The 20,653-nt window shown below is 33.3% G+C and overlaps 2 protein-coding genes across 3 annotated transcripts; both read left to right on the forward strand.

Annotated features, from left to right (window-relative positions):
* The first annotated feature begins 280 nt into the window (after window positions 1-280).
* Window positions 281-11,211, forward strand: LOC117913942. Of its 2 annotated transcripts, XM_034829075.1 has the most exons (5): window positions 282-625; window positions 737-808; window positions 896-1,035; window positions 1,817-2,714; window positions 10,815-11,211. In XM_034829075.1, the coding sequence occupies exons 3-5, from the start codon at window positions 926-928 to the stop codon at window positions 10,851-10,853; spliced, it is 1,047 nt and encodes a 348-aa protein (XP_034684966.1). In that variant the 5' UTR covers window positions 282-625; window positions 737-808; window positions 896-925; the 3' UTR covers window positions 10,854-11,211. The 2 variants fall into 2 exon arrangements, with proteins under 2 accessions (XP_034684967.1, XP_034684966.1); XM_034829076.1 differs by lacking the exon at window positions 737-808 and having other exon boundaries at window positions 281-625.
* A 4,854-nt stretch (window positions 11,212-16,065) lies between these two features.
* LOC117913773 (protein WHAT'S THIS FACTOR 1, chloroplastic) lies at window positions 16,066-20,043 on the forward strand. The gene is made up of 2 exons (XM_034828805.1): window positions 16,066-16,165; window positions 18,249-20,043. The coding sequence occupies exon 2, from the start codon at window positions 18,476-18,478 to the stop codon at window positions 19,931-19,933; it is 1,458 nt and encodes a 485-aa protein (XP_034684696.1). The 5' UTR covers window positions 16,066-16,165; window positions 18,249-18,475; the 3' UTR covers window positions 19,934-20,043.
* The last annotated feature ends 610 nt before the right edge of the window (window positions 20,044-20,653 follow it).

The raw sequence follows: 20,653 nt of genomic DNA on the forward strand, positions 1-20,653 counted from the left end.
AACTCATAATCATATTTTTCTTTTAAGGAAAAAAATATTTTTGAATTTATAAAAATTATTAAAAATGAGAAATATATATATGGTGGGTTCAAATATTATAAACTTATATGTTTAAAAATAATAATTAAAATGACATCAGTTTTATTTACCCATTGGTTACAAATACAAAAGGCAGAGTGAGGTAGCACCGTAGAAGCCCCTGTCCTGGACGCAAGGGATAATAAAAAGAAATTATAAAGCAAAGAGGTAAAAACATGGAAATCCAGTCTTCCATCGAGGTTTTTGTGGCCATTAATAGAAAATTTTCGAGGGGAGCGCTCAAATCACCAGCCCAAAGGGAGAAAAACACTGCAGAAGCACCAAGTGCCTCGCCACTTCTTCTTCCACCGCCCATATACCTCTTTCATTTCTCGCTTTTCATGGATGTTACTGCATTCTTTGTCTTTGCCTTTGGCTCTTCTTAATTCTCTCTAATACTATTTTCTCTGCATTTTCCCATCTTATCCAAATCTCAATTCCATTCTTCATCATCTTGAAGCGTTTTTCTTCACCTTGCCCTCGGTTGTTGAGGCCCACGTGGGCTTGCCCTCGCCAACTCTCAGCTTTGTGGTGCAATTCTTCCGAGGTCTCTCTCTCAACCCTTCTCTTCCTCTCCTGAAAGGAATCTGAAACTGTTGCATTTCCCTTACATTTCTTGCGTTTTTCCATGTGGGTTCTGAACGGTTCTTCTCTCTAGTTGGTGATTCTGGGCTTTCTGACATCTGATTCTGTTTCTTTTGCTTCTGGGGTCTTGGATTCCGGTTCATAGGTTGTGATTTTATGGATTTTTTGGTCTGATCTTTGCTTCAAAGCACGAAGTAATTGCAATTGTGACTGGGTTTTTTTGTTCTCGCAGATTGATTGAAACACAAGTTATTTGGGTGATATGCAGTCTCATCAGCTACATAACCCACTGGAGGTTGTGCATTCTCTGGACCAAGAAATAGGCCCCAGTGATAATGCCAGTGACCCAAATGTTAAGCCATTCTCTTTGAGGTGATAGATCCTTGCAAACATTTATTTTCAACCTTTTATGATCATAGACTCTCCAAAAATATCCTCTGAGCTTTATTTCATTATCACATTGTATTCAATATGGTGCTTCATCACATGCACTATCCTTGGATGATACTGTATTGCATTTTGTTGCCTTTATTTACTTGAAAGTCCTTTTCGTTTTAGCTCATTTTGGTCCTTTCGTTCACGTAGTGGATATTGTTTCATCCTTAATCTTTAGCTGAGAGGAAATTTGGATTTTGGAATAATTTATGGTGGGTTAATATATAAGAGAAAGACTTCTACATTCTGCTTCTGATGCATTGTATTATTTATGCGGATGTTTACTCATGGCATCCATATTGGATTGAGTATTAAAAACAATACTTTAGTCGATATTCGGTTATCATTTTATGCAATTATTGGATTGATATCTCAATTAATTTCTTCAGTATGCAGGTTAATTCCTGAACTCTGTTTGTTGTACTTATTTATATCCCTTTCCTTTGTTCCCTTTCAATGTCAGATGCCCCTTCCATAACAGCTTGCATTTGCAATGCTAGACGCCCCAATCTCATCTTGATTGTATTTCTTTTCAGTTTGGGTTTCTTTTTTCTCTTTTCACTAGCTGCTGGACCAGTTCTATCATGATTTTATGTGTGATATTGGGCTTTTTATAAATTATCTGGGTCAAAAATTCTGAAGAAGCAAAACCTTAGCTAGGATCTTTATCCAGAGAAGGAATTGTTTCTCAATTCTAAATAACATGTTTCTATTGCAGGCAATATGTCCATGCCACTCGTGAAAGGGATATTTCTCTCAATTGGCCATTTCCAGAGAGATATCTAAAAACCTGTCTAAAGCATGGCATCATCAATGTGTTGCCACCCCTTGAATCCCATGATCCAACTAAGGATCAATCACTCAGAAAAGATGTGGGTTTAAGTTGTTCTCAAGAAGAGAAAGCTACTGATGTTTCAGTCCAGAATAATGTGACAAGCATCAATAAGGATTTAAGCTGTTCTCAAGTAGAGGAAGGAAATGTTGTTTCCACCCAAAACACTGTTATGAATACCAGTGAGGATAAAATTAACAAAGCTAGTTGCAATTTATACTTTGATGAATCAGTTGCAGGAGTTTCCAGGGAAGTCTGCCAGTCTCTCTCTAACAGTAGGTTCAAGTGCGGAGAAGACAACCAACTTAGTCCTGATACTGTTCTTGAGCCCGTAGTTGTGGGAATTCAATCATCAACTACTGCACCAAGTTTGCATTCCCAAGATGGCCACAGCACTGAAGCACTGACTTCCCCTAAGAGGTTCAGGCACAAACAAAGAAAACGTAAGAGGAAACTTAAGAAACGATCAATGGTTGAAATCTGTGCTGTGGCAAAGCATCGCACTTTAGAGGACCTGGAGAAGAGTTACAGGTTGGGCTGTGATTCAGTGACACCCCAGGAGATTTTTGGTGAAGAAAACGTGCAAATGACTCATGTTGATCATGGTTGCAAACTGGAACTAACTGAGGACTGCTCAGAGAAGAAGTATCAAAGCAATCATGATGCAGCTGCAGATGAAATGTTATCAAGCAAAAGAAAGCGAGAAGTAAAGTTCAAGTTCAGCAGATGCAAACCTAAGTCATGGGACAAAAAATTCAAGTTGTCTAAAGTAGCTGACATAAAGGTATGCTTCTTGTTTATTCAGTTTCTGGTAAAATTGTTAGTATTATTCACTATTTATAAAAAAAAAAAAGGTAAAATTACAGATAGAAAAGCAAGCATGCTATAAGATTGAACGCATAAGAACTTTCTGAAATAGAGCAAACTTTTCTAATATCTCAGTAGCCGATTCCTTTTATGGAAGATGTGATTAATATTCAGTATATTATTGTTAGATATATAGTCATTTTCTCCTGTTCTTGAACTTGAGTTGGTTTTCACTTATTTATTCCAACTGCATCACTTTGGGACAACTTAGTTTTCAGCATTTTTTATCCCATCTTCTAGATTTCTGGTTTGTGGTGTTCAAGTTGATTGAAATATCCAGTTCCTTTTTCTAATTTATTTTTAAACCTTTTTAAGGGAACAACATCCATTTCCTGTTTAAACCTGCCAATCATCCATGTAATTTTCTTTGTCATTAACGGCTGTCTAGTTTGTAACCCTCAGAAGGATAATTACTTTATGTTTCTGTTCCTATGTTATTGGTTTTGATTGTTTTCCATATTCACAAGCTCATGGGTATAGATGCACAAATTTTCACCAAAGATGGAGGCTAAAATCATGACATTCATTCGTATCAACTTCAATATCTCACTAAAGTGATTCTTTTCAGTAATGATTTTATGATTCTGTCTGTTGCTTTGTTATTGCTTTATTTGAGATATTAGTGATTCTTTTCAGTAATGATTTTAAGTTTCTGTTCCTTTGTTATTGCTTTGATTGTTTGGCATGTTCACAATTTAGTGAATATATGTGCACAAGTTTTTATAAGAATGAAGACTAAATGCACAACATTCATCTGTATCCTGCTTAATATCTCATTATTTCTTGTCCAAATTTTCCTTAAGTTCCTGTACAAAGTGCTGCAAAACCAGAAACTTTAATCTGATTATTGTTAGAGGCTTAATGGAACTGTTTGGAGTAGGGAACTTGCTTCTGCTTCACCATTCCTATTTGAAAGGCTACATAAACTCTTGAAGGGTGCTTTGTTGAAAGTTTCATAGTGAAAATATCCATCCCATTTTTTTCTTATGTACATCTATACTTAGCAAATCCCTGCCTACCTATAACATTTTTCATTATTTCATGTACTCACAAGGTGGAGTGCAAAAATAGCCCAACCTTCTTGCTCTTTCCTTATCCTTTTCCACGGTTATAATTCATTCTCTCCTACATATTGCACTGTGAACCCACGAAGAAGAATATAAATCTTGAACAATGTTTCCTTCTAAATGAAAAAATAAAATCTTGAACAAATTTGTTATTTTTCAGTGTTGCATCTTGCCCTCCCTTTCTGCTTCCCATGCTGCTAGCATCAGGTAACAGCTAAAACATAACCACAAATATTAATGGCTTCTTGCAGAGTTAGTACGCTCAAACATTAATGAGCTGTTGGAGAAAAGATGACTAATGGTTTTTGACAGAGTGACAATTGTTGTTTATGTTTTTCCTGCTTATGGACACAATTTTTTTATATTTTTTGGGAATCTTATCATGACAGTTAAAAAAATGGGATATGATAAATGCCTAATTTTTCAAGATCATTAATAGAGCAGTATGCAAGTTGAGGAGCAGTATCAATCTTGTTCCTGGATATTGCTTTTTAAGAATAGTGGAGAAATATAGATTTGAAGGAATGAACTGGTACATGCAGCTCTAAGTTAGTGCCAATGGCATATGATCTTGCAAAAGGTACATACTTTTGATGGAAGAGATGAATGGTTAATGTCCTTTAAAAGATGAATTTTATCGGATCCTAGTAGAATCTCAACTCGCTACAAGGATAAAGCAAATAAGATGTAAGGTTTACAGGGTTGTATCAAAAGGAGGTGTGGATGCATAAGAAAGGACAATACTATTAGATGTTCATAACAGGAAATAAAGAGAGAGGATAATCCTCGATGATGAGGTCAACATTAGAAGATAAAATTCAGTTCCTTTTGAGCATAAAATATAAGGAAAAAGGAATTTGAGAGAAAGAAATTGATTCTATATGGAATAGGAAAAAAAAAAGCAAACAATTGGGAAAGAGATATTTAGATAATAGTGAGAGAAAGGCCATTTTGTAATGAAACTAGGAGGTGGAATAGCGTTCAAATGGTTATTGGTCATGACCTCAAAAAGCAGTAGTAGGAAAGAGTTATATAGACACTAAGAGGTCTGAGTACGATAACCTACATTAAATTTGAAGTGTATGATGACTTCTACGGTGGACTAGGTACAAGGGATGGTAAGAAAGATTTCCAGAAACTCGACAGTGCCAGGAAAAGAAGATATAACATTTATTAAATGCATCAGCAGTGGATACCAAGACATTTGCTGAATGACCAGGAAATTAAAAGATCTGGATGATTTAGTTTAAAGAATTGTTGAAACAAAAGCCCATCATTATCTCATCATATATTTGGGATAATGATCTGAAGTTTAGCAGCTTTTGGATAGATGAAGTTGGGGCACTCTCAAGAATGAATAGTTTTGCAGCATGAGGATGGGAAAGTGTCAAGAGTGAAAGCCTTTGTAATTTGAGATTTTTTAATGCATTCTTGACTAGATTGTTTGTGAAAATCACAAGTACATATAAAAGCAATTGAATTGGGGAAAGGCATTCCAATGCTTATGTGGATAGAATAATTACATGCATACCAGTTCCTAAGTTCCATTTCTGTGAGCTTTTGCAGTTTAGCTCCATGTGCTTGCGGAGAAATTTAGGGAATAAGAAAGAAAATTGATTAGACTTAAAAGTTCTCATTATTTAGGGGCCAATAAAACCAAAAACTCTTCAGCAAAGCTAAAGACAATGATTTGGCTAGTTAAAATTGACTTCTATCATTTTCATGAAAGAAAGACAACATAAACACATTAGTTGAAATTTTTATTTCTTCTCTTCTCCATTTTCTCATAAACAAATGGGGGGTTGAGGAAGACCTAGAGTTATCAATGAGGTTGCATTGAGATGCACAAAATCTTTGGGGTTTATATAGCTCATGGAATCTTGTTTCAGAAGCTATAAATCCTTGTAGTTATTCAAAATACTATCTCAATTTCCAGTATCATAGATCATGGAATCATCAGTAATAACCCTACCTAAATGACTTTCATAACTGTCCAATATTTGATATTTCTTATTTTGCCTGAAAAATTAGTTGTCTCATCATAGAGATGCGGTAGTCACTTCTTTACATTTTTGTATGAATTACGATGAAAGAAGAGAAAATCGAATTATCTGATGGATATATAAACTTCGAAAACAGCAGCTTCCAAAGAAGTGTTTGATGTCTTCAATCGTGTTTTAATGGACCACTTCCAAGCAGACTAGGAAAACTCACACTCCCAGACTATACTGACATATTCAATCCAATTTTTATCTGTGTTCATAAGAAAACTTAGATGGAATTTTCAGACCTCTGTAAATTAACTCTGCTTTTCCACTTGTATTCAATTCATAATAGAATTATCGGATGAATTCCTGTCTCACATTCTTGGGTTTAAGGATCATATGGTTTGGGCTACTCCAAGCCTTAGAAAACTGTCAAAATATTTGAGTGAGGGAATGCTATTCAAGAATTTCTTCAAAGCATGAGTGTTTAAGGGGGAAAATGGAAATGCAGAAGCATACATCATACATTGTTTCAAGTCCATCACAACAAACATGATTACTCTGAGGTTCCATTCTTTCTGATTGTCCTTATCAGCACACTAGCTTCCCATTTGGCTGCTGATAAAACCAAGGAAAAAGAAAGGAAAAAGTGAATTTGGAACTATGTTCTATGTCATCTTGTTTCTGAAAAGAATCAAATACTCAGCTCCAAGTCAACCAGATAGTTGTACTTGTATCGAGCTCAGTTAAATAGAGGTCCTAGTTTTTTCAGGTTCCAAGCCATGGAATAAAAGATATAAATCTTAATTTTTTTATTCCTACATTCCCTCCTTGGTGCATCCAAGATGCAACCATCATCCTCACCACTATTTTTGGTTTGGAGAAAGAAAGCGTAGAAAAGGAAAGAAAATTACATGATTTATTTCCTTTTTCATGTTGGCTAAGGACAGAAGAGAAAATGGAAGGAAAAAAAAAGTCTGTGCTTGTGTTGAGGCACTGATGAAAAGATAGTGCATTTGTTGCTCCCATTTGCAGCAGCACCAATATTGCAGTTGTGACAATGGGATCTTAGGAGTTGTTGCAATGTGCTAGCTGCGTTGTAGCTAGGGGTGCAGTGTGGGGTTAGTTGAGGTGCCATTTCTGGATGCTGCAATGGTGATGCCTAGGAGGCGGAGGGACACTAGTGGTGATGGTCATCCCAAGATTCAGTAGGTGCCAATATTTGTTTAAGATGGATTTCTTAACAGGTTTTTGTTGATTTTCATCCAAATCTTACCTGTTTAGTGTCAAACAGAATAAGGATGTTTTGCAAAAATGTCATGTAAATGTGCCTCATAGGATTCCCACAATGAGTTGATCTGTGAGCCAGCCCAGGTGGACAGTGCAAGTTGCAAGGTGTTGGCTGGAGTAGCATTAGTGGTGATGAGGGTGATTCATAACTTCATAAATGCAGAGGCCTAAGTTATGAACTTTCGCTTTCATACTGTACCACGCTTCTTTCTTGATTACTTTCTGTCAAAAACCAAATGTAGGAATATGCTTTAGCATTTTTGTTCTTTATCCTAGCTATCATGCATTGCTTTCTAAAATTAAGTGAAAGTTTTACCAGTTATGATATGGATCTTCTCTCCACCAAGCCTTTCTTTTGTTCTTTATTAAGCACATCCAAGAAAGCAAATTAAACCCTTTTTGAGAGAGCTTTTTAAATGCTAAAAGCAGTGTCGACTTCTAACGCAACTTTTAAGAGTGTTAGAACAAAGGTCTCAATCATAGGCCCCACATTTCCTAACATAATTTATCCACCTCTAGAAGCAAGGAGACTCATGCTTTTCCATAAATGCAATACAAGAAATAGATTTTTATTTAATTAAAATCTTTAAAAATATCAAAATTATCCATATTTTTAATAGCAGCATTCTTAAAGTACAATTCCTGAACATAAAATTCAATCACCTAGCAAACACAACTATGTCAATTTCCACTTCTACTCTAAATGCAAAAGTCAAATGCTATCCCAAATAGGCTTTTTGTGGTAGACACCTTCAGCAGTGAATGAATAAACTCCTGGTACCTGCGCATCAAACCTTGCTTTTTAAGCGAAGTTACTGTTCTGGAATAGTAATTGTGTTGTTTTTTGTTTTAGAAAATTCATTTCATGATTATGAATTTCTGTTTGATGAATCTTTGCATTATCAATGAGCTGGAATGATTTGAAATTGCTAGGAATTGCTTGTGAAAGAGTTTTGAACACTTCTTAAAGAATTCAGACTAACCAGATCGTCTGATTAAACCAGACTCAGTCTAAACCGCCTGTTTTTCATAGATAATGTCATTGTTTATACACACTTTCAGCTGGCCGAATTGTTTCTTAACCGACTAACAAATTAGAAAAATGAAAAAATAAAAAATAAACTAACTACTTACTCTTTCAGATTTCTTTTAACTGGTTTCTACTTTGATGCATTCCCAATGTTTAAGGTTTTCGTTTTCTTTGGTCTGGCATTCTTTTGAATTTTCACATAATGATATTGGCACTGGCTTAATGTTATTGAATTTTTATATGGATTGTTTTAGGTTTTTTTTTTTTTTTTTTCAATATACACTCAAAGCCTTGCCACATTTGATCATATCTTTCAAGACTACAATTCTGAATTGTGATTTTAGTGGAAGAATATCATTTTAAATTCAAAGTCATAAAAATATCTCGGCAGGCTTGGTGAAAATAAATATCAATACTGTGTGTAAGCTTGATTACTCTTTTTGTCTTCTAAATCTTTTTCATACTTGCTTTCAATATAAACCTATTCCTTTCTGATCAAAAAAACATAAACCTATCTCTTCCAAAAATAAAACATAATGGGATACTACTTGTTTTGTTTCTTAGAAGACTATAAAGAAAGATGCACTTTTTTTAAAAGAAAATTTTCCTCTTTTTTTTGTTCATAAAACTAGCTAGAAAATGTTTTGTATGATGTCAGCTATACATTTGTTACAGTCTAGATAGTACAATTTCATCCAGCTTTAGAGTGAATTTTGAAATGCTTGGATCCTTGTGTACATGTAACATGCTCTATCATCTCCTGACTTCAATTTACTCTTGTTGTTTTGTTCATGTTCTTTTGCTTTTACTGTAGTTATTTCATCATCATCATTTCTGTCATTTTATGTGACAGCAGAAAGACAGAGGCCATTTTCCAATGTTCATGTTGCATTGTGAGATTTTTACTTTGAAAATAGGAATTACAATGATAAACTAGGAACTGCATTATTGTATTGCTGTCATCTATTCAAGTTCATCCTTAGGTTGTCGTTCAACTGGATAATACACGAAGTTCAAATCAACACCTCTATCACCTAGCCTATGCCATGTATGTTTTAAGTATCATCAAGATGATGTAAAATATCCCGAAAAATATTTGTAGAAGCAAAAATGCGCCATAAAAAAAATCTTTTTAAAGAACGGAGAAAAAAAAATTTATTATCTAATAAATTTGAAGGCCTTCACAATGTCAGCAGAACTTTTGAATTAGAGATGAGATAAATTATAAATATCAAGATTGATGAAGCCAAAAGAACCCGAAGCATACTGAAGATTCAACATGAAACTCATTTAAAGGTTTATCATATGATATTTTACTACATAGGTGTGGTAGAAGAATGTGGTTATGTTATATGAACATGGGTCTTTAGTAAACTTATAAATTGAAAGTGAACTGAAAATTGAAAACTAAAAATAGTAACAAAGCAAAGCAAATAAAAACAGTGGAAGCTGATGGATACATAGGATAGATCTTGTTTATATCCTTCTTAATTTTTGTATGAAAAAATAATGGAATTTTTATTGTAGGAAAATGTTTTTTCCTGGATTCATAAGACTTCATCAACTATAGTTAGTTACAAAAACTAAATCAGCTTCAATCTTCAAATGTTCATATGTCAAATAATCTTTAGTTGGACAATTTAAAGAAACTAACTTGTCATTTAGTACATGGACTAGTGTGGATTAAAATTTAAGGGACAAAGTTGTTAAGAGCATTGACAGTTTAAGCTTTAGGAAAATTCGTAATTCAACGAAGTATCAGGTAATTAATTAAACTGGAAGTCTGGCTAACATGATCACAAATTTGTGTTCAACAAAATTGATGCCTTTATCCGAGATAGATTATTTCTTTTTGCTAGATCTTCTTTTAAGAACCTACTGTAAAATTGTTTATCCCCTCTGAAGGCAAGCATTAGAGCTTACAATGTATGTCTCCATTACCACATATATTGCTTTTCTTTTGATGCAAATGAGGTTGTTATTATATTGATCAGTATCCTGTTAGCTTCAATATTATATCAATGCTGCAGCCAAACACATGGAATAGTATATGTCCTTTGACCTTTTCATCAGAAAACCAATTAGTATCCAATGAAGGTAGGTAAAACTTTTCTATGACATTTGACATCACCATCATTTGAGTAAGTCCTCCTCAGGTTTAAGAGCACATTTGATGCACACCCCAACAATCCATCCTTGATACCAATGCTTGAATTGAAATTTGACCATCTCATCTGAAAGTCTATTGGAGTCCAATGAAGGTTAGCCAAACCTTTTATGGCATTCAATATCACAATCATTTGTGTGACCTCTCGTGCAGCTTATGAGTTGCATTGTTGCACCCTAACAAGATTTATTTAATATATATTATCAGACATTAATGGTATATTTCCACCTATGGTGAACATCATATGACTACCTAACATCATTATCTATTAGGAAAATTTATACTATGGAAAAGGTACAACAAATTCTAATATAGCCATACTCAAAAAGGCTACCCTTGTAGACTATATAACGGACGGTTGAAACTTGCAGCTCAGATCATTGAAAAGCTCAAAGCTGAACATGGTTGAAGCCATCTTCATACATGGTTTGATTTGGATCATTCTTAATCTAACAAAATAATTGTTCTTGTACGACAGGATCCAGGAAGCTCAGCAGCCAAATCTACAGCGAACTAATTCTATGTCAAACCTAATTTTCAAAGATGCAGCTCAAGCTGAAAGAATATAGGAAGTCCATGAAGAATGGGGCATGCACCTTGTGGCCAAAGGATTAACAAATAAATTTAAGAAGTGGAAAGAAGCATGGAGATTACAGAAGCAGCTGTGAGAGGAAAGAGATGCATAATTCATCTATGGTTTTGTGTTTGGATTCTGGGAAATAGACTTTAGTTTCAGATGATGCCATAACTAGTATTTAACACCTTTTTCTTCCCTTTTTCTAAGATCAACATATTTGTAGGATGATTAAAGCAGCAGCAATGTTTAGGTCAATGCAGGACGAATAGAGAATATGGAGTTTAGTCTCTCAGTTGGATGTTTTGAGTACAATATTCCTACGTAGGATGCCCTGGATGTCTGCCAATACTCTTTCTACGAATTTGTTTGACAACATTTTCAAAAACAATCTTAAAAAATATGTTTTCACAACAAATTCCGAAAAAATCAAAATATTTTGAGTAAAAAAAGAGTTTTTGAGTGCATTTAAACTTTCAAGTATTAAAAATACTAAAAACACTTTCTAGAATCAATACCAAATGTACTCTTCATATGTTTAGTTTTTCATAAGAAGTTTATGATATAAATTGAGTCATTATATTATGAAGTCGTGAATCAATTATCTTCAGACATGTGGAATTACGAAAAATGGATGCATTAGTAGGCCAAAAAAGAAAAGGAAAATAATTATAAAAAAAATGATGGAGCTAAAATATAAGTGTAAATATAAAGTATATACTATTAATGAAAATATAGTCAAAATATCAAAATAAAAGAATTTTAAAGAAATAAAAAATATATGTATTTTATAAAATATGAGTAAGGTTATTTGGGTTAAAAAAAAAAAATGAAAGAGGACAAATAAAATTCCTCTAAGGTAAAAGAGGCATGCATGAATAAATTGAGGAAAATTTGAAGGTATCAATTCCAAATTTTTAATCCCACCTTCATGGTATGATTAAATCTAGACCATTAAATAAATATTAAAAAATAAAATTTTAGTAAGGGAAAATTCCAAAAAAAAAAAATATGTATATTATGGAAAAAGAGATCGGGAAAGAATTATTTTCTAAAAAAAAAAAAGGAGAATTAAAAAGTAAAACTTTCTAGCAATAGCATTTAATTTTCAGTAAGATTTTTCCGTCATTGGCAAGTTGTTACTCTCTTTTTTTTCAATGAGATTTCATTTTTCTTAATAACCTTATCTCCATTTCCAACAATGACATCCCATTTTTCAATGAGATTTTTCCATCACCATCAAACCTTCAGTTGCGCATATTTTATTTTTGACAACTCTCTTTTGAAGGGAAGTGGACGGTTCCTATATATACCTATGTTAACGTTATTGTGATTTTGGTTTGAGTTTGAAATCCTACAAAATGTACACATATTTAACCAAAGCATGTACTTAGCATAATCGACATGATGAGTTGGTGTTGCAAAGTGCTTCAAACTCTATTTTGAGTCAATTGAAAAGTTATTAATAATTTTCTAATTAAATATATTCATATAAAGGAGTTTCTCATTATGATAAAAGAAATATACTAACATAAAGTCTTCTTTTAGAAATAAATATCCTTGACAATTATACAATAGTTTCCTATATGAAATCTTCCTCTGTAATTAGAAAAATGTATAGAAAGAGATTTTGACTTAGAGAGTTAGTCTCTTTTGGGGTGTAATTGAGACTTTGGGATTTGAGAGCTCTGAAATAGTTATTTCAACAATAGTAGAAGTCCTTTATCTTCACTCATGGATGTAATCTTTAAGCCAAACCACATAAATTGCCGTGTGCATTGTGTGTTTTTTGTTTTAATTATCTTATTTTCTTCTCTCTATTATTTTTTTCTTGTGATTTTTCACAACAAATTGGTATTAAAGCAGAGGTTATTAGACTTGGAATAACGACAAAGTTTGAGGTAAAGCAGTTTGATAGAAGAAATGATTTCGGTTTATAGTGCATTAAAATATGTGCCTTATTAGTTCAACAAGGATTGTCTAAAGCATTGAAATGTAAAAAAGCTTTACCAACAATAATGTTTGATGAAGAGAATGATGAACTTATAGAGAAAGCACATAGTAATATTTTATTATGCTTGGGTAATGAAGTACTTAAGGTTGTGAAAGAGGATACGACCGTCAAGTTGTGGTTGAAGTTAAAATGTCTATGACAAAGTCTCTTAAAAATCATTTATATTTGAAAGAAATGATTGTTTACTCTTTAGATAAAAGAATGTACATTCATTAAAAACCACATTAATGAGCTTAATAAAACTATCATGGATTTAAGAGATATTGACATTACAATTTATGATGAAGACCAAGTCATAATTTTGATACTGAATTCTTATAATCACTTTATGGATATCATGATGCATGGTAGAGATACTCACCCTAAACTCAAATGAGTCAAAGAAGATCAAACATATTAATGTCAAAATACATTTTATTAAGAATGTGACTGCACATAATACTATTGTAGTGAAAAAAATCCCTACAATGGATAATCTTGTAGATATGATGACTGAACTCCTTCCTATAGTTAAGGTTGGACATTGTTTGAACTTAATTGGTGTTGATAGTATTTGAAAGTCCCTTAAGGGTATGGAAACAAAGTAACATGAAAGATTTTTTAGTTTATTTGAATCTTAGGAATTTATGTCTAGGTGAAGATTGTTGGAAAGTGTTTCAAATTATATTTTGAGTTAATTGGAAAGTCATAAATATTTTACTAATAGAATATATTTATGTAAGAGAGTTTCCTATTATCATAAAGAAAATATCTTATTGTGACATCTTCTTGTAGGAATAGGTATCTTTGATAATATATAATTACTTTATTCAATAAATATCTTCCTAATATCTTTTTTTAATAATAGGTATCTATAATAATTATACAATCAGATTCCTTTATGGAATTTTCCTATGTTATTAGGAAAATATATAGAAAGAGATTTTGATTTGAAGAGTGAATTTCTTTTTGGGTGTAATCGAGACTTTGGGATTTAATAGTTCCATGATTGTAATCTTGTTCAACAATAGTGGAAAATATATAGGAAAGGATTTTGACTTAGAGAGTGAATTTCTTTTTTGGTGTAATTGGGATATTAGCATTTGGGAGCTCTAAGGTTGTAATCTCTTTTAACAATAATGAAAGTTCTTCTTTGTCTTTACCTGTGGATGTAGGCTTTAATTAAATCACATAAATCGACGTGTACATTGTGTGTTTTCTATTTTCATTCTCTTATTTTCTTTTCCTATTATAATTCTTTCTTGTGGTTTTTCACAATAGTCGATCTCTTTAATACTGATCGATTAGTCCCTCAATCAAACTTTAAATTTCATCTTTGACAAACCCAATAAGATATATAGACCCTTTAAAATCGACCAAGTATTTATAAAAAAGCATGAGTTCAAGTAATAACGATTTTAAGTGACATATAGGTTTTTTAACATGAGTTGCAATTATGCGTATCAAGCCTTGGAAAAACACGATTGCAACCAAAACACAAAATTAGGTCCAAGGCTTGATAGGATTAAAAAATCCTAGCTTCTCCAAGATTAGCGAAAGTTATACTAGATCCTCATAGCATTATTTTAGGTGACTATAAGTAGGTGATGAAAACATTATTTTGGGTGACTATAAGTAGGTGATGTCTCATTTCACTTGAGTATCAAAATTTGTAAACTTTCTTATCTAATACCACTTTTTAAAGCTCCATTACTAACTCTAGGTCAAAGTTTAAGAAAACCTAAGTGGATATAATTCATTTTTAATGGTCATCTTTCACTTGTTTTGTGGTGCTTAACCATTTAAGATAATGTTTTTTATATATACTTCAGTTAAAGTTGTTCTCGAAAGCTAAGGGTTTGTTTAGTCATGTTTTTCTAAAACTTGTTTTTAAAAAATGTTTTTTATTCTTTAAGTTAAAAAGAGTTTTTAAAAACAAGTTTTAGGAAACACAAACTCATTTAAAAAAAAAAAAAAACTGGTGAAATCTACTCTATTTATTCTTTAAAAATTGTTCTCTATTTCACTTTATTTTTTAAAAATTGTTTCTAGAAAACAACAACCAAACAGTATTATAAATTTTTTAAAATAGTTTTCTATTTTTAAAAGTAGAAAACCATTTTTAAATCACATGCTCAAACAAACCCTAAATTTATAGTTTTGAAATAGATATATGGGATTTGAGCAAAAAATAATATATTTGAAAAAAAATCCTTCATTAGATTTTTTTTATCAAAATAATTTCCAAATTAATGTATCTTGGCCATATAAACATCCAAGTAGCCTCAGATTTTTTTTTACACACATAACCATAGTTAATAATTATAATTATAATTTCTTTTTAAATATAAAACCCTAATTGGTAAGTACGGATTTGATCAATATAAGAAAAATCCAAGACGATAGTTATAAAATATGGTTTTATAATGTGCAGACCCGTATGGATGAGAAACACTCGTTTAAAGATCAGATTATTTTGGGAGGGGATCTACTTGGTTGGAATTTTTTTTTTCTTCAAATAAACTATTTTTGCTCAAAACTTGATAAATTTTATGCTATAATTTTTTTATTAAATATGAGATCATTTATTACAAATAAACATATAATTTAGAAGAGAAGTAACATTTTTTTTAACTTTAATATAAAACTTTTTAAATAAAATTACTTAAAAATTAACAAAAGTTTTTATTTTATTTAAAAATTACTTAAAGTTTTATTTTTATTTTCTATACTTATGTGAAAGAACACATTTTATTTTCTTTAGTTATTTTATTATTATTATTATTATTATTATTATTTAATAAAAGTCAAAGAGAATTATTGAATTTAATTTAAAATTAATTTATTAAAAGTATGAAATAACTAGTATTTATGAATTTAATGTTTTTTGTGTTTTTGTTTGAAGTATCTAATTTTGACATAAATATTTTTAATTATTTTAAGTATTTATATGTAGATTTAAAAAATAATTATTTTTATAAAAATCAAATAAGGATATTTTTATCAAAATGTGATAAAAAAAGATAAGAGTTTAGAATTCTAAAAGTGAGTTTACAATTGGAATTTTAATCGAATAACCCATTAATCTACAGGTTATTTTACCGTTTAACACAGGCGCAGTAGATTACGCTCATGTTTAGAGAGAAGGGGCATTTTCCTTTCCTTTTTCCTCAGCCACCAAACGGCTGCTCAGCCCTCAGCCTTCAAGCCCCCTCTCAATCTCCACAGCCATCTGCTCTGTGCCTCCCCCACTCTGATTCTGGTAATCCCTTATTTCTTATCCTCCAGTTCTCCTCCCCCTTCTTCTTCTTCTTCTTCTTCTTCTTCTTCTTTTCTGCTTTCAGGATTTATTTCCTGTTTTTTAGATATGAAAAGGGACCAAAGCCCAGTTCCAAGAAGCATGTAGTCTATGGTTTAAAATTTTAAAAGAATTTGTGTAGTTAACTAAGCTTGTTCATTTCAAAGTTCTGTTGGGGTCAGCACCAAAAAGTGGTGAAAGTTCCCACTCCATATTAGATGAGAAATGGAGGACTTTTATTGGGATTTATGTGTTTCCTTCTAATGATGAAATCGGACATTAGGGAACTTTTGGAATCAGAAAGTTGGCTGTGGTTCTTTACAATATCATAACTTCATATACATTTGGTCCAAAAAAAATATTTACTTTTAAGAAAAAGGATAAGCAAGTACATATGTCTTGGCTACAAATGAAAAACCTCAAGAAAGTTGGTTACTCAACCATTGTGTGATGTGTTTTAATCAAGAAATTAGGCCAGGAGAGCATACAAATTGAATTTGAGAATGGACCATTGAGATGGGTTTGTCGGTAAGATTTTGGTCTTTTGATAGATGTTGCTATGAATTGATGTGTTTGGAAATGTAGGGTTCTATTTGCTGAGTTAGATAGCAAAGTTGCTTTCCCATGTTGGTCAATCTGCAAATCTTGAAAATTTTGTTTTCTCATGACACTTGATGCAAGTGAATGCATTGTGAATATTGCATCTTTGTGGCAACAGTTCTATGATATATCGTGAATAAAGGGAAAGACACTTATTCAATCTTTCAAACAGAGATGATTATAGTCAAGAAAGCCTATAGTGTAGAATGAAGGAGTGGTTTTGGCTGCCCTTTGGGTATATTATCAGAAGCTCCATGCCCTTGAAGCCTGGCTCAAGTGGTAAAAGGGTTGGGGAGGGTTTATGGGAGGTTCAAGTCCCAATGGGGACCAAAATTTACTCCGAAGCTCCATGTGTATTTTACTAGATGCCAGGGTTAGCCCACCATATGTTCACCTGCTGAGTTTGATAAAACAAGGCAAGCTGGTTTTAACATTGAGTTTTTTGAAAATCAAGCAAAGGAGTGGCTCTCAGTTCAGAGCCATAGGAGATAGAGTCTATGATGCAAGAGGCTATAAGCACAGGTTGTGCCTCAGCTGCATGAGTAATTTGCCCCCACTTTTGAAAATTACTTCAATGGTGGATATTTTTATCTCCTTAGGAGAATCATAATTATTAATCAGTAGTATTATCATTTTCTTCTGAGCCAAAACTTCTGCCTCAACAGACCCAACATCCGTCACTGCCACCCATCGTGCACTACATATCCTACTAAGATTTGTAGTTTTTTTCCAGCTCTAAAACAGTTCTAAAATCAAGTTTTTTGGGTTTCTGCAGAATTCTTTTCTTCGGCGAAAAGAATTATTAAACTTGAACACTGCATCACTAAACATGGCATTCTTTTTTGTGTTGCAACCCTAAAATTCTTGATCTGGCCAGTTGAACAAAAATGAGTCACTGCCTGTATTTATTTATATTTTCTATTATTGCTATGAAAGCTAAGAATCTAAAATAGTCTTTTCAATCGATTAACTATTTGCAACTCTTTCATCTGTTCATGCTGTTATGTCTTGAAGAGTCATGTTTCATCATGGTAATTCTGTTGGGCATATCCTGATGTAGGTATCCATTTTCCATTTTACTTTCAAGAGGTCTGTTGTTAAATCAGTTCTAGGATAATTTGCAAACATGGTATCGTGATGTGCATTTTCATCAAGAGACCCAGTCTTCTCTCTCAATGTGGTACCTTTACTGTTTCCCTGCATTTTGGATTTTATGAATTTGAAGGAAGTTTTTAGATTTGAGGCCCTGAACACCCACTTTTTATTGTTCTACCTGACTATATTTAGCGAATTCTGGTCTTATTTCATTCATATATTTCAACTTCCCAAGTGAGCTGGTACTTCCACTTGTTCACATACTGTTTGATTATATTTCCAGCCTAAAACAATAGTCAATGTTTCTCTCCTGAAATCCCTGTGCATCTAACATGAACTCCATTTTCTGTAGATATAGCACAGCATGCCTGTGCAATTATTGGTTCTAACGGATATGAGTAGCAGTCGTGCCTGTCAGTGAGTCCTGCTTCTCATCAGCAATTCGAAAGGACCAATTTTATGTTATTGTCTAATGGTGAAGAGTGGGAATTTTACATACCGTATTCCATTTTTCATACATAAATCATCTGCTAACTTGGCATTGGTTCCTAGCTTGTAATTGCTATTGGAAACTGAAAAATGGCATTATCGCTGCCTGTCTCATCCCAGAAAGATAAGCACACCATTTTCCTGAACTCCAACTTCCTCCCTTTAAACCCTCAGTGGATACCCTATACCATTAATAGAAATGATAGCAAAAACAGAAAACCTAAAAACCTCTCTATCTCAGTTTCTTGCTCATCTTTGAAAATTGTTCGTAGTCCATCACTAGACAAGAACATTGTGAAGCAAAACAAACTTCGTTTCATTCAAAAGCTCAAAACATTACTTCTTTCTAAACCAAAACACTACATGCCAATTCACATTCTTTCCAAATGTCGTTCATACCTATCCCTCTCAAAGCCTCGGTCTCTGCTCTCAATGATCTATCGTTATCCTTCCATTTTTGAACTCTTCAGGATCCCAACACCACCGACGCCATTCAATGCAACAAAATCATGCACACAGCTTTGTGTCCGTCTAACCCCAGCTGCAGCATCCCTTGCTGCTCAAGAATGCAATCTTAAATCGGCCATGTCCGTCACCTTGGCCACCAAACTCCAGAAACTTCTCATGCTCTCCTCTCACCGCCGGCTCCTCTTAACAAAGCTGGTTCACCTTGCCCCGGATCTTGGCCTCCCCCCTAATTTTAGATCACGCCTATGCAATGACCACCCGGATAAATTCAAGACTGTTGACACTTCTTATGGCCGAGCCCTAGAGCTTGTCTCATGGGACCCCCACTTGGCCAATCCTTTGCCTTCTCCTGAAGTTCAGTCACTTGGGTTGATAGTGGACAGGCCCTTAAAATTCAAGCATTTGAGACTCCGAAAGGGGTTGAATTTAAAGAGACGTCATCGGGATTTTTTGATCAAGCTCCAAGAATTGCCAGATGTGTGCCCTTACAAAACTTCAGTAGGGGAGTTCCCAAAGGAGTCCATTGAAGCAGAGAAGAGGGCTTGTGGTGTGGTAAGGGAAGTGTTGGGGATGATGGTGGAGAAGAGGACTCTGGTAGACCACTTGACACATTTCCGGAAGGATTTCGGGCTGCCCAACAAGTTGAGGGGAATGCTGGTGAGACATCCAGAGCTGTTCTATGTAAGTCTAAAGGGAGAAAGGGACTCCGTGTTCTTGGTGGAGGGCTATAATGATAAGGGAACCCTTCTAGAGAAGGATGAAACCTCAGTGATAAAAGAGCAGTTGATGGGGTTGGTCAGGGAAGGGAAGAAGATGAGGCGAGAGAGAAGAAACCAAAGCATCAACAATGAGGTTGGTGGCTATGATGATACCATTGATGATCATATTGATGACGACACCAAGGATGGTTTTGACAGTCTGTTGGATTTTGAAGATATTGACGGTGATTATGAAGATTTTGGCAGTGATAATGAGGAGGAGGATGATGAATATGATCTCAGCAGGGTGGGTGTAAACTTTTGGACTGCAGATGCTCATGTTGTTAATGATGAGGAAAAGGGACCTTCTGAACCTTGGTGATGATGCCGTGCATGAACAATGTAAATATCTTCCCAAAAGAATTAGGCCCTTTTTGTATACCTTTCTTGAAGCACTTTTCTGTTATTTAGAATACAAAACAGTTGAAAATAGTTTTTGAGAATTTGTTCTGAAAATTGGTTGTTTTTTAGAACAATTTGTAGGTGTTTTTTTTTTCGAATTAAAAATATGAAAAATACTTTGAAACTATCACGTATTGTACAAGTGCATAGAGAAGAATTTGATTTGAGTTTTCAAACGGAATTTTACTCTCTAAAATAATTAAGAATTGTTTTTTGAAAACATTTATGATGATCGAAATGTATATTTTTATGCTCTTTCAACAAACCATGTAAGAATGCAGTAAAGTTCCTTATCAATGAAATAAAAAAATTTTGCCCAAATTATGAAGAGTAGAGTTTGAAATTTGCTACAACTTTTTTGCAGAGGAAAATATCAACTGATTTATTGAGCGTTGTTTGGATTGAAGGAAAATTTTCATAAAAGCTTTCTTTAAGCTAGGTTTTGTTCAGATTTACTTTTAAGGAGTGAAATAAAACTGTACCAAACTAAATTATTAGGGTTATTTGGTTAAAAGGGGTTAAAATAACATTCATATCTGCAAAAATAACTCATCCCTCAAAAAAGCATAAAAAATGACTTGAGTTGGACAAAAATGCCCTTTATTTTATTTCCCTCCAAAACAACTTTCCCTATATTTTA

The sequence above is a fragment of the Vitis riparia genome, chromosome 5 (genome assembly GCF_004353265.1).
Source record: "Vitis riparia cultivar Riparia Gloire de Montpellier isolate 1030 chromosome 5, EGFV_Vit.rip_1.0, whole genome shotgun sequence".
Taxonomy (NCBI): Eukaryota; Viridiplantae; Streptophyta; class Magnoliopsida; order Vitales; family Vitaceae; genus Vitis; species Vitis riparia.

Bases quoted from the DNA above. Each gene is read 5' to 3' on its own strand.
- LOC117913942 (XM_034829076.1), top strand. From the start codon at position 926: ATGCAGTCTCATCAGCTACATAACCCACTGGAGGTTGTGCATTCTCTG. The intron at 1,036-1,816 runs GTGATAGATCCT...TTTCTATTGCAG, and splicing joins GTTAAGCCATTCTCTTTGAG to GCAATATGTCCATGCCACTC. The intron at 2,715-10,814 runs GTATGCTTCTTG...CTTGTACGACAG, and splicing joins CTAAAGTAGCTGACATAAAG to GATCCAGGAAGCTCAGCAGC.
- LOC117913773 (XM_034828805.1), top strand. From the start codon at position 18,476: ATGGCATTATCGCTGCCTGTCTCATCCCAGAAAGATAAGCACACCATT.